Raw genomic sequence first — 13,010 nt, forward strand, 5'->3', positions numbered from 1 at the left:
TAGTTTTATGTTTAATAAGGAAAATTTAGGGAAAAGAAATGCATAGGCAAGCAGCTATTACCCCACTATAATCATTTACAAGCCTATATTTGGTAGTCACCTTGGAGTCCTTTGAAACATAATTTAAATGTTTATATGCTGTGCTGATGAAAGGGTAAGATAGCAAAACCACTGTTGACACATGCATCTTTTATGCAGTACGAGCTTTTCCATCCAGGCACTGAAAGCTGATCAAATTTACAAGGAGCTGAAGGCAGGAGCTTGTAATAGGAGATGTCAGGCAGCATTATTACCTGTAGAAGTAGCTTTTCAGCCTGTGACATGTAGCAGCACCACTATGGGACGATTCGTGCTCGTTCCTCTTGGTCCTCTGGTGTCTCAGTAACTTCAAATAGTTGCTTCCTTTGCGAGTGTCGCTGCTAATTTACAGATGGAAAAGATGTGTCGCATTACCTCAGTGCTAGGGGACAAAAAGTAGTAAACAGATGAAATAGGCACAGTGATGAGTTATCAGGGGACAGAACAGAGATGTTCTTTGCAGACTCCATGTGAGGTGGAGAGAAAAGAGTGAGCTGCGGGACCATCCCTGTTTATTGGAAGAGTGCTGTCTGTGTTGGTGTGACTCTCACCTCATAAACAGCAAATGCTCTCATCAGTCACAAGGGAAACAGCATGTTGTTGTTGAGAAATTTAGTCTTCGGGGTGTCTGTATTGATGGAAAATCTACCATAGTATGCTCTAAAAGAGGTGTTGGTTATAAGGCATGTATTTTCATTTTTATTTGTATTTTTTACCAGAAAAGAGCATGTTTTTTCCCTTTTAGAAAGCATGGTAACATTAAGCCTTTTGCTGTCTTGTTTTGAATACAGCTATTATCTGGACAACTTTATGAGGACAAAGTTATATATATTAATGCTGTCAGTAGAGAGTCCAGCATAACGATGTGTGGCATTGAAATGCTCTGGTGAAGTACTTTCTGTCATGTTTTCAGTCTTATTCCAGTCATTTCTCTGAAGTAGAAGTACTGATCAGCTCATTGCATGGTCTTCCCTTCTCACCATAGGAAGGAACTTGGAGTAGTGCTAGATGCCAGCCAGAGAAGTGATACTCAGTAATATTCCTCTAGTGGTAGTGTCCCTGTCTAGTGCCAGCTTAGGAGAAGTTCTCTGCCAAAGATCTTTAAGTTAACACGAAGACTTATTATTTTTCTTGTGTGTATATGAATACTGAAAAGGTACCTTAAAATGAAACAAGCATATATGTTTTATATCAAAATACAAATTGTTCATTTTATCTTCTGTGAGACTAAGTATTTTTTAGAGGAAACAATAATAAAAAAAATTGTCCAACCAAACCATGGGCTTCATTTGAAACATGAGTGCCTGCCTGCTTGTCCAACAGACCTGTTGAATGATGATGATGATAGTTGGTGTAAATGTGTCCTGTAGTTCATAAATACTTACTATCATCACTTCAGAAAACTAATAGGGTGTATACAGAAAGGTGTTTTTTACCTATACTGTATAAATTGCAGTGATGTGTAAGCTGAATTGTTTATCAGATAGCGCGGTAGTGCTGAAATTATGTATCTATGTATAAATAGATATATGTACATAAGTCCATTCACATTCATCATAAACTTGAATATGCAGTACAGCATCATAGATTCTATCGTATTTTCTTATAGTAAGATACTTTGCTGCATAAACAACATTTATTTTAAAAGGAGTTAAAATTCAAGGGTGACTTAGAGATTCTTTTTAGAGGTGTGCTATAATACTTTGCTTGCATTTTGCTTACTATAATGTTGACTTCTGGATAAATCAAGTGATAATTGTTACTGATGCTGGATTGATGCTTCAGCTGCACTGCATGATTATAAAAGCTTTTGTCTAACACTATTACGAACCATCTGAACAATCTTACGGAACTCTTTTTTTTTTTTTTTTCCTTTTAATGGAATTTAGATTTAAGTCAAAAGTGATTTATTGTTGAAAAAATGCAGGATTAGGCAATTGAAAAAAATTAGGAAAAATAATATTATCCTTTGAATGATTTATTGAACCTTGGCTGTGCACTCAAGTAGTTTTCTTTCAGAAACTCAACTGATTTGGGCCTGAACTTTCTTTTTATGGCCTATTAAAATGTGAATATTTCTGTTTATTTTGCCTTGCTTCCATTGTTTTGATCATCTGCTGCTAATCCTGCAGTATTTGTGGTCTTCTGTATGAAAAATGTTTTGTATACATGTAACAACTTTTAGTAAATAATACAATTCACAGACGAATAGTTTTCTTTTTGTGGAATGCCATCATATGTACTCATGTTACCTAAAATGAAACCAAACATAGGAGCATAATCAGAAGCTCAGAGGCAGATGGGTTTTGTAAATGTGAGGTCCCCAGGCACAAACCTAGATGCAAATACAGGTGCACACACAGTGCTGGTGCCAGTGCAGTGAATCTAATTCACCAGGGGTGTATTGAACCTGTTCTGTACAGACTCTGCAGCTGACCTGTGTGTTGCGCCTGCACAGCAGGCTGCCAGATGTTTAAGCAGGAGACAATAAAAGGCTGAAACAATCTTTTTTTTTTTTTTTTTTTTGTAGGGACAGAATTCATTATAAATGTTGACAATATCTGCAGCCAATTCTCTGTAGGTAAAATTTCATCCCTTCTGTTTCTGTTTATGCTTGCGTTCCTCCTGCCTTGGAAATGGCTTTTTATTCTGAGGTGGTGTGTATTTTCTTGATCCCCAGTACTTTGTTTGGCTTGGAGAGGTTTTTTTTCAGCTGAGCTGTGGATTTGACAAGGAAAGCAGAATGTTTGTTGACATCACTTCAGGTTACTTACTGCTGTAAACAGTGGTTCATGGAGTGGGAGAATGTAAATTGCATACCTCACTTGCTGGCTGGAGTGAGTGTGGAATTTGCTGTTAGATTCCAGAAAATAATTGCTGCCATGTGGTTACAGTCAGTTCCCTGTTAATTGTGATCATGAAGGAAGAGAGGTTAAAAAATTGTAGATATTGAAGAAAACTGAATGGTCTAGTGAGGGAATGTTTGGCTCCAAGGCCTCCTGAATCACACTGAACCTAAAAACTGCAGGTTGGGTGTGGGCAGGCCTGTCACAGGTACCCCTACCTGTGAAACAGCTGGCTTTCTAATGGCTGCATTTAAGGCATCTATTGAAATTACAGGTGTGTGTTTAGTTAGAACATTTTCTCACCTGTTTTCACCTAAATCAGAATAATACTGTTTACTATCTGACTGTAAATAACCTTGTGAAATGTGTTTTAAAGTAGATGACTGGAAGTTTTCCCCTCCCTATTAGGTAAGACTACAATTACTACATTATGAAAATGGCAAAAACTTCTTTGAAATTCTGCGTTCTACAGAACATACCACAGACGAAGTCCTTTATGTAAGAAATGTCATAAGAGAATACAATGCTTTTTTTATGAATAGCATTTTAACTTAAAAAATAAATATATATATATATATGTTGCAATGATGATTATGGCTGAGACTTCTCAAAAGACGGGAAAAACATTTTCGGAGTGTGGGAAACAAGAAGGTTTGTCTTGTTCTTTTGCAATGGTGAAAAAATTATCTAGACCCAGTGCACATTCTTGTGATGAAGTTGTGTCATTACTGGATTTGGTATCCTTGTGATGGCATCTAAGAAAAATCTCAGCTGAAAAAGTGCAAGAAAAAAAGAACTACAGACACTCCGCTTGTATTTGACACCCACTGTTGCATTTGACCGTAGAAGCTACTGAGGGAATTATATTCTGTTGTCTTGCATGTGGAAGCTTAAAAACAATAAATTATGATAAGTTTCATGAAAGCTATTACATCAATTCAGAGGAGAATATGTTACAGATTTATTTTCATCTTCAATCTGTGTTTCATGACTGGTAGCTTAAAACAAATTTTCCTAGGCTGGCAATAGTGTGCACTGAATTTAATAAGTCAGATTCTTTTTTGAAATTTTATGTATCGATTTTATTTAAAAGAGTTTCTGAACATTTTTTTTCTTGTTTTAATTTGCAGTATTACTTTACTGTTCTATTTGGCCATGAAGGGCAGAAGCCACTGGAGCTCCGTTGTGAGGATGAAGTTGATGGAGATGAATGGGTAGAAGCTATTCACCAAGCTAGGTATGAAACCTGATCATTGATCTTAACCTCTGTTTTATTATAAATAAATTGTTAGTAATTTCAAAATCTAAATTCACTCTCTAAACAAAAATACATGTTACAGTGTATTGGGTGTGTATTACTTGCAATTCATGGATATGTTACAGAAAAAATGTGTTTATCAGTTTGTGCATACAGCGCAATATTTTATCATTTGCAAGTGATTGTGTTCAGTTGGAATTTGTTCAATAATGCCCTTTTACTGGAAACAACTCCTATGGTTAGTGTCCATCAAAGGCAAAGTGTGCTATATGAATGAAGAAATAAGTGATCTGCCAAATGAATGAATGAGTGTTCAAAAGCTCTTACACAGGAATAAATGTAAGAAAGAGGAGGTCAAACCATTATTATGATAAAATGTAAGAAATACAATTTCTTCTTCAAAAATGAAGTTCTGAACGATGGTCAGTCTTGTGAATGGCGGGCATAGTAGTGCTTCCAGCCATGCAGTAATACTTCCCTGAGAAAAGTGATTGGCAAATATGCAAGCTTTACAGTTCAATCTAAAAGAAAATTTGCTAACTGCAGGTTTGAGACATGGGTTGCAGAGGCAAGTGTCTTTGCTGAAATGCACTTTCTCCAGTCTCCTCTCTTACATACTAACGTCAGCTAATCTACAATACCATGGTAACGCACTAGGAAGAAGACAGTTTCTGAGTTGCTTAGGACCTAAGCCATGTAAACAGAAGTGGTTGTGTTTTATAACTAAAAAGGAACAACACCAGGGAGCAGTTTTTAATTTAGACCCTCTGAAATTAGTCCCTGAAGCTCTAGGCCTTGTCTCCTCTAGACACCCAGTCTCTGGATCTTTATCGTTTTCTTAGTGGTGGTACCTAACTGAACAGGTCTTATGCTTTCTTGGAAAGCACCCGCTGCGCTGTGGTATCACAAGCCACATTTTGCATGGTAGTCCTGTCAGTGAGCACATTATTTCAGAAATGGAGAAGATATGAGGTGTTGAATTCTCAGCCCATAACACCAGCAGACAGTTCTATGTTGTTCAGGTGAGATGAGAGAACTGTTCACCTTGCTTCTGAATTTGGGTCAATTTCTTTTGTGAAGTATGACAGCAAGGAAAGAATGAAAGGAGCTTGACTGTTTTTGCCTTGTGGTAAGGGCATCTGGGGAAAGCAGGATCCTGCAGTGTTCCCTTTTCTGAGGATAGTTTTCTTCTTTTCTGTTGCCTGGTATGAAAGGCTCATAACCAAGAAGAGCTCACAATACTGAGTTACAATTTCTTCTTAGGACGTTTATTCCATAAAAATATCACACATGAATTTCCATGGCAGCACTTAACAAAATATTAAGCCAGCTTTAAAAAACACGCAATTGAAAATATTGACAAACTTGCTCAGAAGAGGTTAGTCTTGAATTTTGCATCTGCCAGATTGTTACCAGTGCAACATTCAGAAGACTGAGTCTCTGTTCTGCTAAGGAAGAGATCAGTGTGTTTATCTCCCTTGTACTATATAACTTTTCTGCTTCTATTTGTGCTTATCATCTGAAGTGACAGTTATAATAATATGAACTATGGACATAACTGTGAGGAGTATTCTCAGGGCCCTATATCAATTGAGGGATTTTTAATTAATTATTTTTTAAATGTATTTTTCTTCATAGGTTTTAAATTCCTTCGGAAAATTTTTGGGGACTTGGTTATTGTTTTTCACGTTCTAGTATTATACCTTGAGAAAATACCTGCAAGCACCAAAAAATCTGTGGAAACTTAGCTGCTGAACATGGAGTGTTGGACACTGTTGTGGTTACCTCATTATTCTGATGCTTTTCTACTTCGGTGCAAATTCCTTTTATTTGCTTCATGTTGTACCTAGCAAAAAACACCTGGGGCTGCATAACAGTTACTTGGCCAAATAAAAGTTACTCGAGTTTCACCAAAGATATATAAATATATAACTGAAAAGTAGAAACAATAGTTTTAGTCTATTCCCTAACATTTTTTGACAACTTAATTAAATAAAAAATAATAAAACAATGTTGTCTCAGGGGTTAATTTTTCCTCCAACATAACTGCAGAATTTTTGCTTGAGTTTGTCTTTATTTTTGACATATGGGGAGAAGTTGCAGAAGCAAGTTTTTGAGCCTCCAACTTTTTTGTTTCTGACCCTTCCCTCAGACTTTTGTTTTGAATTGCTAGGTGTCAATTTGTGTAGCCTTTTGGAGATACTTTTTTGCAATATCTCAGAAATCTTAGGTAAAAATTTGAGGAGGTGTTAAGAACATCCCCCCTTACCATTAAACTGAAAATAGGTATGGGAATATCTTGTTCTGGGTGAATACATTGGCGACAGTAATCCATGTTTTAGCTGAGACAAAGTAGGTGGGCTTTTTTTTGAGTTGTGTGTTTGTTTGCTTTGTTTTGTTTTAGCTTAATGTATACAAAATCTAATTTTGGATTGCTTTTTATGACTTTTTGCCAAATGCATGTTTGCAGTCATCAGAGTCTCTTCCATGTGGTTTAATTTGCAAGTTACAAACACAGAGTTGAAAAAATAGCCCTTTCCATCTTATTATACACACGTCCCACTTTGGTAATTAGGTATTTTTTATTTGGATGCAAATAAATAATTAAAGCACTTTCTGCTGTGGCATTGTCTATTGTTTCTTGGAAGATTTCACTATGGGTGGTATGTTACCACTTATCACTTGGGGTGTACTGTACACACTCTTTGAGAGCTGGCAGGCTTTTTTCTGCTGCAGTTAGATTCTGCAGTGCTTATGTTCACCTCCATAGAGCCTCCTCCTCATCTGAGGGAGGGTGGCTTATCAGCTTGCAATGGGATATGCAATTCAACATATTCTACTGGGACTCCATTCATTGTGAGCTACACCTGCACTCCTACTTTTCATTGCTTTTCATTTTATTTCAATTCTCAGTGTTTCAAGTTTTCCATAATACCCAGAGTGGTGGAATAATGTTTACTTCTTCCAAACTACACTTCTTTACTGGTGGATTTGTTCTTGGCAAACCCTGGCTCCTCCATCAGTGACTGCATGTGGGATTTCTGTCTGGCGATTTTGTTCCAGAACTTGTTCTCCTATGAAAAATTCTGTTTCACCATCAGTAGACCAAGACTGTCTTTTTACCTTCTCTTACACATTCTTCTATGGTTTATATATATATATATATATATATATTATTTTATTTTTTGCATTTAACTGAAAACCTGTTAGGTTTCATTTTTTTAATGTGTATGCAGTACTCATCAAATTTCTTGGTATTTTCTACTTTAGCTTATTGGAAAATCTTGAACTAAGCAACCCAGGCTGTAGTTTTGCATATGCTTTAAACCTGCACAAGCCCACATTGCTCCAGGAAGAAACAGCTGTCATTCTGCTCAGTCAGCCATTAATTCCCACACCTTTACCAACCCTTCCCTCAGGCTGCCACAAGTGTGAACTTAATTGGGAAACTGATATGCACTAAAAAGAATGATGTGTTGCTTGTTTTTTTGCCAGCTTAGTTTTAATTTGTCTCAGTTCACTGGATCTGTTCACTACATATCCACACAGTACACCTGTGTTCACCACACAAGGAGAAGGGAAATAGATGGGTGAGACGTAGGAGAGCAAGTGTGCTGTGTGGGTGAGAAGAGTGGGAGGGTTTCTTTCAGCTAGTTTGCTGTTTAAAACATATGATGAACTACTGCCCTCAAACTATCAGTTCTTAAAGAAAAGGATCATTCTTCAGGTTTGTTGGCACACTTTGCCTGATAATGCAGGGTGTATTTCACAGAGTATTTTGCAGACAGTTCTAAGCTCAGCATGCTAGCTCAGAGCTGCCCAGAAACTCACAGCAAGTACCTTTGCTACTAATGCCTTCACACTGTACAGGTGATAATAACAATTTTGTTGTTTCCAGTTGGCTGGGAACAGATCTGAAAGGATTTTAGTAATTCTTAGAGCATGAGCAAAGCAGTCTTATATCTGCCTTTCAAATAATGTCTGACTAGATCCACAGAACAAAATGACAAGGGTTGCCAGATCTGGTAGCTTGACAGAAGCAAGGCTGCCTCTGATTCCTGTACCCAGGCTGAACCAGAGGTGAGCCTCAGCATGTATTCCGAACACAGATGAGCACACATGCAAACATAGCTGACTACACAGACCAGCACAGACAGAAACATGCAGCACCCTCACAGGCATGGACATCACCAGCAGCCTTATCCAGTTTCCTTCCCTGGCTGATCAGGATGAAGGTATGTTAAGTGGAAAAATATGCATATATACAATACGGATCCCTCAAATAAATAGCCTAGACATTCAGTCTGTCCAGGAACTGGCCCTGGATCCTTGGTCTCCCCTGTTGCTGGAAGCTGGAAATGTGCTCTCCAGGCCTCCAGTCCCACTTCAGCTGCTGTCCTCGGTCCACCATGCTGGGAGAAGAGGATCTCTCCTGTGACTGGCCTTACACACTCAGCCTAGCTGGTATCTGGCCCTTGGATATGCTCATTTCCAGCCATCACAGAGAAACACACATGTGCAAACACATTTCTTAGTCAGTCGCCCAACCTTAGGGTCTTCCAGTAGCTGAACAGGATCTTCAGTGGCAGTAAACAACCTGCAGACTCTCTGATGATCCCAGTTTTGCTGCCGAGCTTCCAAGGGTCTAATCTGATCCACTGGCTAGCCAGGCCTGATACTTGCTAGCAATTGCTCCCTAACACACACGCACCATATGCACGCACCTCTGCCTCTCCAGGTAGTTACCGGCACGGCAGATACAGGGCCCCATGGCCTGCGGTCCCAACTGCACGTGCTGGCACTTAGAGCTCCATGCACGCATATACAGAGTTCTCTGACCCAGGCAATCAGACACTGAGTTCAATGCAAAGACAGCAGACTGTGCTGATCAGGTGCAGGGCATGGCCAGACAAGTGTATTGTATCAGCAATCTTTTTACATGTGAGTTTTTATCTCCTTTTAGCCCTGTAACTGTCCTCTTTCCTATTCTTGTTCTGTGAACCTCCTTGAGCCCTCCCTTTCCTTGCCCTTGTTACCTCCTATAAGCATGCTATAATGAGTCTTGTACAATCCCAAAGTATGCTTCCTGCATTACATTGTATATTTCATACCTCTGTAGGGAAAAACGTTTTCAGCTTAAAATGTGATCCAGAGAGCTTTTCCACTGACTCAACTTGATGGATTTCTCTTTGTCAATGAGGCTGGTGGCTCCCCTGTCATATCCATGTCCATGTCCATATCCATGACAGGAGCTGGGTATTTGTTTCTTGACTGGGTCATTGGGGTTCCCCTGCCTGCCACTGTGACCATTCCTGTGGAGATGAACCATTTATGGACTGGTTGGTCTACGATAGCCATAGGAGTAACCAGGACAGGGGACTCATTCTCTGATTAGATTATTTGTGTTTGTTAAAAATCCGTCATTTGTCACACACCATAACATTTCCACCCTTAGAATAGAACCAGAGAGGACTGTGCCACCTGTGCTTCTTGCACCTGGAAGCCTGTCTTATTCCCCAAGAGAGCTATGTTCCTGTAGCTGACATCTTTGCTGCTGCAAAGTACTCCTTAAGCTCAGGCGGGGGGCTTGCATGTCTTGGCAGATCAGTTCCTGTTGTGTTTCCCTTCTCTGTCATTTCTGCATCAGCACACAACACTATAGGTAGACAAAAAACTCCAGAGGCTGTGATTATTGTATTGGTAATTATGGCTGTCCAGGTGATTGGTGTGGTAGTTGTTTTCTAAGTGAATACTTGAAATCCCACCAATCCCATCCTCCAGAGACAGTAGCTGCAAGTTCTTAACAGCTCAGTGGAGCCTCAGTTCACGCAGTGAGGAGTGTCCCTTCCCATTGTATTTAGTCTGTACTTTATAGCTGCTGTTGAATTCTGTCCCAGTTTTGCATAAAGGGGTAATGTGCCTTTCTGCCCAAGTTTGTTTGTAGATTAATTCCTATAGTCAGATTTTCTTGGATAAAAGAGTACCAGAACAATTGAAACAGCTGCTCATTTTGTGTGAGTTGTAGTGGGCCCCATGTTTTGGAGTTTGATGGGTAATGCATTGATTAATGAGGTGTGTTTTCAGGATTGTCTCACTGTCTCATAAGAGGGTAGCATTCACCTCCAAATTATCCTAGAGCGATTATGTCCTAGAGCGATTCCCCAACTCACCTGGCTTGGTTTCACAAACTTTCCAGTGGTTGTTGGGGCCACTCTTTTGAAAGGGTTTGTGTTCCAGTTTATTTCTATATCTCAGTTAGAAAAATCAAGAGCTGTTTTGGGTGTGGACTTTGCATGTTTCCCAGTATATCACCCCCTAACCCTCACCCTGATTGCTGTAGTTGTTCATTAGTCCAAGTGCCATTTTCCATCTGTTTGACTGGAAATCAGCCGACACCAGTTTTACAACCTTTCTAAACAGCTGTCCAAGTGTGTCCGAAAGTCCATCTTAATTTCATGTCTTCCAGTAAGCTGCAGCCCTGTAACTCTCACAGCCATAGGTCATCTTTGATATCCCATATGATAAGGAATTCATTAAAGCTTAATTGTAGTTGTGTACAGGTGGTCTTACAAGTCACATTGATTACAGTCATAAGGATGGATTGTGTAAATTCTGTTGTAACATTTACCATCTACTGTGTGGGTGTTAGTATGATAGTAGACTTAAAAACCTGATTGGAAGCTGTTCCTCCTTTGGTGAGGATTCCTATAGCTGCTTGAGGGTAGTTCAAATAGGCAGATGGATTTGCAATTTCTTCTGCATGCAACACCCCCAAAGTCATGTTGCCTGCTTTTCACAAAGAACTGATTAGGTTGCATTTTGCGTTTCATATCTTTAGGGTGATTTGATAGAGTCATAAATAGTTGTGCCCAGGTCCACTGCATGGTGCTTTCAGCTACCTGAGTAGTTTTAGTACAATTAACATTCAGTACAAAGAATCATAGAATCATTCAGGTTGGAAAACACTTCCAAAATCATCTAGTCCAACCTTTAACCTACTACTGACAAGTCCACCACTAAACCACGCCACTAAGCACCACATCTACACATTTCTTGAAGACCCCCAGGGATGGTGACACAACCACTCCCCGGGGCAGCCCATTCCAATGCCACACAACCCTTTCAGTAAAGAAATTTCTCCTAATATCTAACCTAAACCTTCCCTGGCACAGATAACCATAATTCTGTTCTGAATTCAGTAAAAAAAATCCATTATATTTGCTGATATCACTACTGGAGACTTTTATCTTCATCTGCTTCTACAAAAGGGAGTTCCTAACAGTGAGACACTTCCTAAATTTCTGCATTTTTCCTATATTTTCTGAGCATGTCAACTCCCATGGGGTCTAAATGAGGCATATTTTTTTCAGGACATACTTTGTTTCTCCCTATCTCTATGTGCTAGGTAGTGATCAGTCAAAGCTTAAGGTTCTTGTATTTATCTGCCTCTGCATGCAATAGTAAGAGGTAGGTATAGCCTCACCTTTCAAATTGCTCAGTCTTTGAGTCTTACTACCTATTGTGATAAAAGTTGCAGAATTGCTTCTCTCAGTAAAATGTTAATACCACCTCATAGAAATCTATGGTTCACAGTAGTTGTTTCCTTCTGTTAAACAATACCTTAACAATATAACTAGATCCAGGCTGTCTGCTTACAGAGTGTTTTAGGAATTTTTCATCTGCCTTTGACATTTGAATGCTTTGGTACCATTTTCTTTAACGATTGATTTTGTATACATGTATAATCAATTAGAAGCCTGCTGATTCATTATTGAAGCCATGCCCTATTTGAAGGCTCCAGGGATTATGCTGGATATACACATTAGCAATTTAGGCATGGTGTCTTAACTCTTAAATGCAAGAAAGGGGTGAGAAATGCGGAGAAAAGGGTTGTTAGAACTGAGAGAACTCTATTCCAAAATCTTGTAATTTTCATTTCCCAGGGCAAGTAGCAGTTTTGAGAAGGAAAATGTCTAACCTATTCTAAGTTACTGTAGATGTACACAGGTTTTTCTAATTAACTCCTTTTTGTACTGCTAATTATAGAAGTGAAGGAAATGTTTGGTTTCCAGGCTGAGACTGACATTTTATTCAGCCAAAGCCACTATCCGAGCAAAATATACTATATACATCTCAAAAAGAAAAAAAAAGAAGAAACTTTTCAGTCTTTCATGGTAAAGTTCTCATTCCCTAGTAAAGAAAGACTAATACATCTTAAGAAACTGAAAAATCTGGATGAAGTTTCTTCCCCTAAAGGAGAAAAATAAAAATAATAAAAAAGTAAAAGAAAAACATTTTATATGTTAGTACTCAATCTTACGCCAGTTTGGACTGTAGCAGCTGTTCACCCTTTATGATTCTGTATCTTAGTGTTTTCCCTGTTCTTAAATAAAGACAAATTCAAATCTGTCATTTTTTTGTACTGGAACCTTTTTGTAGTGAAAGCAAGAAAGAAAAATTTTAAAAGGAAAAATATTAAAAAAAAAAAAAGGTGGGAGGAGGCTTGTCACCTATTTGGATCTGCTTCTGGGAAGAAAAGTCTACTCTTCATGTTAAATATAAATCAAAGTGGTGCTTCAGGTGCCAAGGACTAAATTTTCCTCTCAGTTACATAGGTTTTTGTCTTTGTAACATCTCTTACCATTGTAAAAGTGCAAGTGCTATCTGTGTGTCTAACTCAGACACTTATCATGTGCAAATGCTTCTTAAGGTGCAAGGAGACTAAGTATTACGGTTCTGAAAAAAACAAACCACAATTCATGCAAAACAGAAAAGATCATTAGTAAACATTTTTAAAGCACTAAATCTCATACGTTATTACCTTTTAT

At 38.5% G+C, this 13,010-nt stretch overlaps 1 protein-coding gene across 2 annotated transcripts in view; it reads left to right on the forward strand.

Annotated features, from left to right (window-relative positions):
* The window catches only part of RASGRF2 (Ras protein specific guanine nucleotide releasing factor 2), a 146,587-nt gene that overhangs the window by 42,441 nt on the left and 91,136 nt on the right, over nucleotides 1-13,010 (forward strand). For both annotated transcript variants that reach the window (XM_040542029.1, XM_040542028.1), the window contains exon 2: nucleotides 4,055-4,161. In XM_040542029.1, coding sequence (XP_040397963.1) covers nucleotides 4,055-4,161 — 107 coding nt within the window. The remainder of the gene's footprint in view (nucleotides 1-4,054; nucleotides 4,162-13,010) is intronic.

Source organism: Cygnus olor, chromosome Z (genome assembly GCF_009769625.2).
Source record: "Cygnus olor isolate bCygOlo1 chromosome Z, bCygOlo1.pri.v2, whole genome shotgun sequence".
Lineage (NCBI taxonomy): Eukaryota > Metazoa > Chordata > Aves > Anseriformes > Anatidae > Cygnus > Cygnus olor.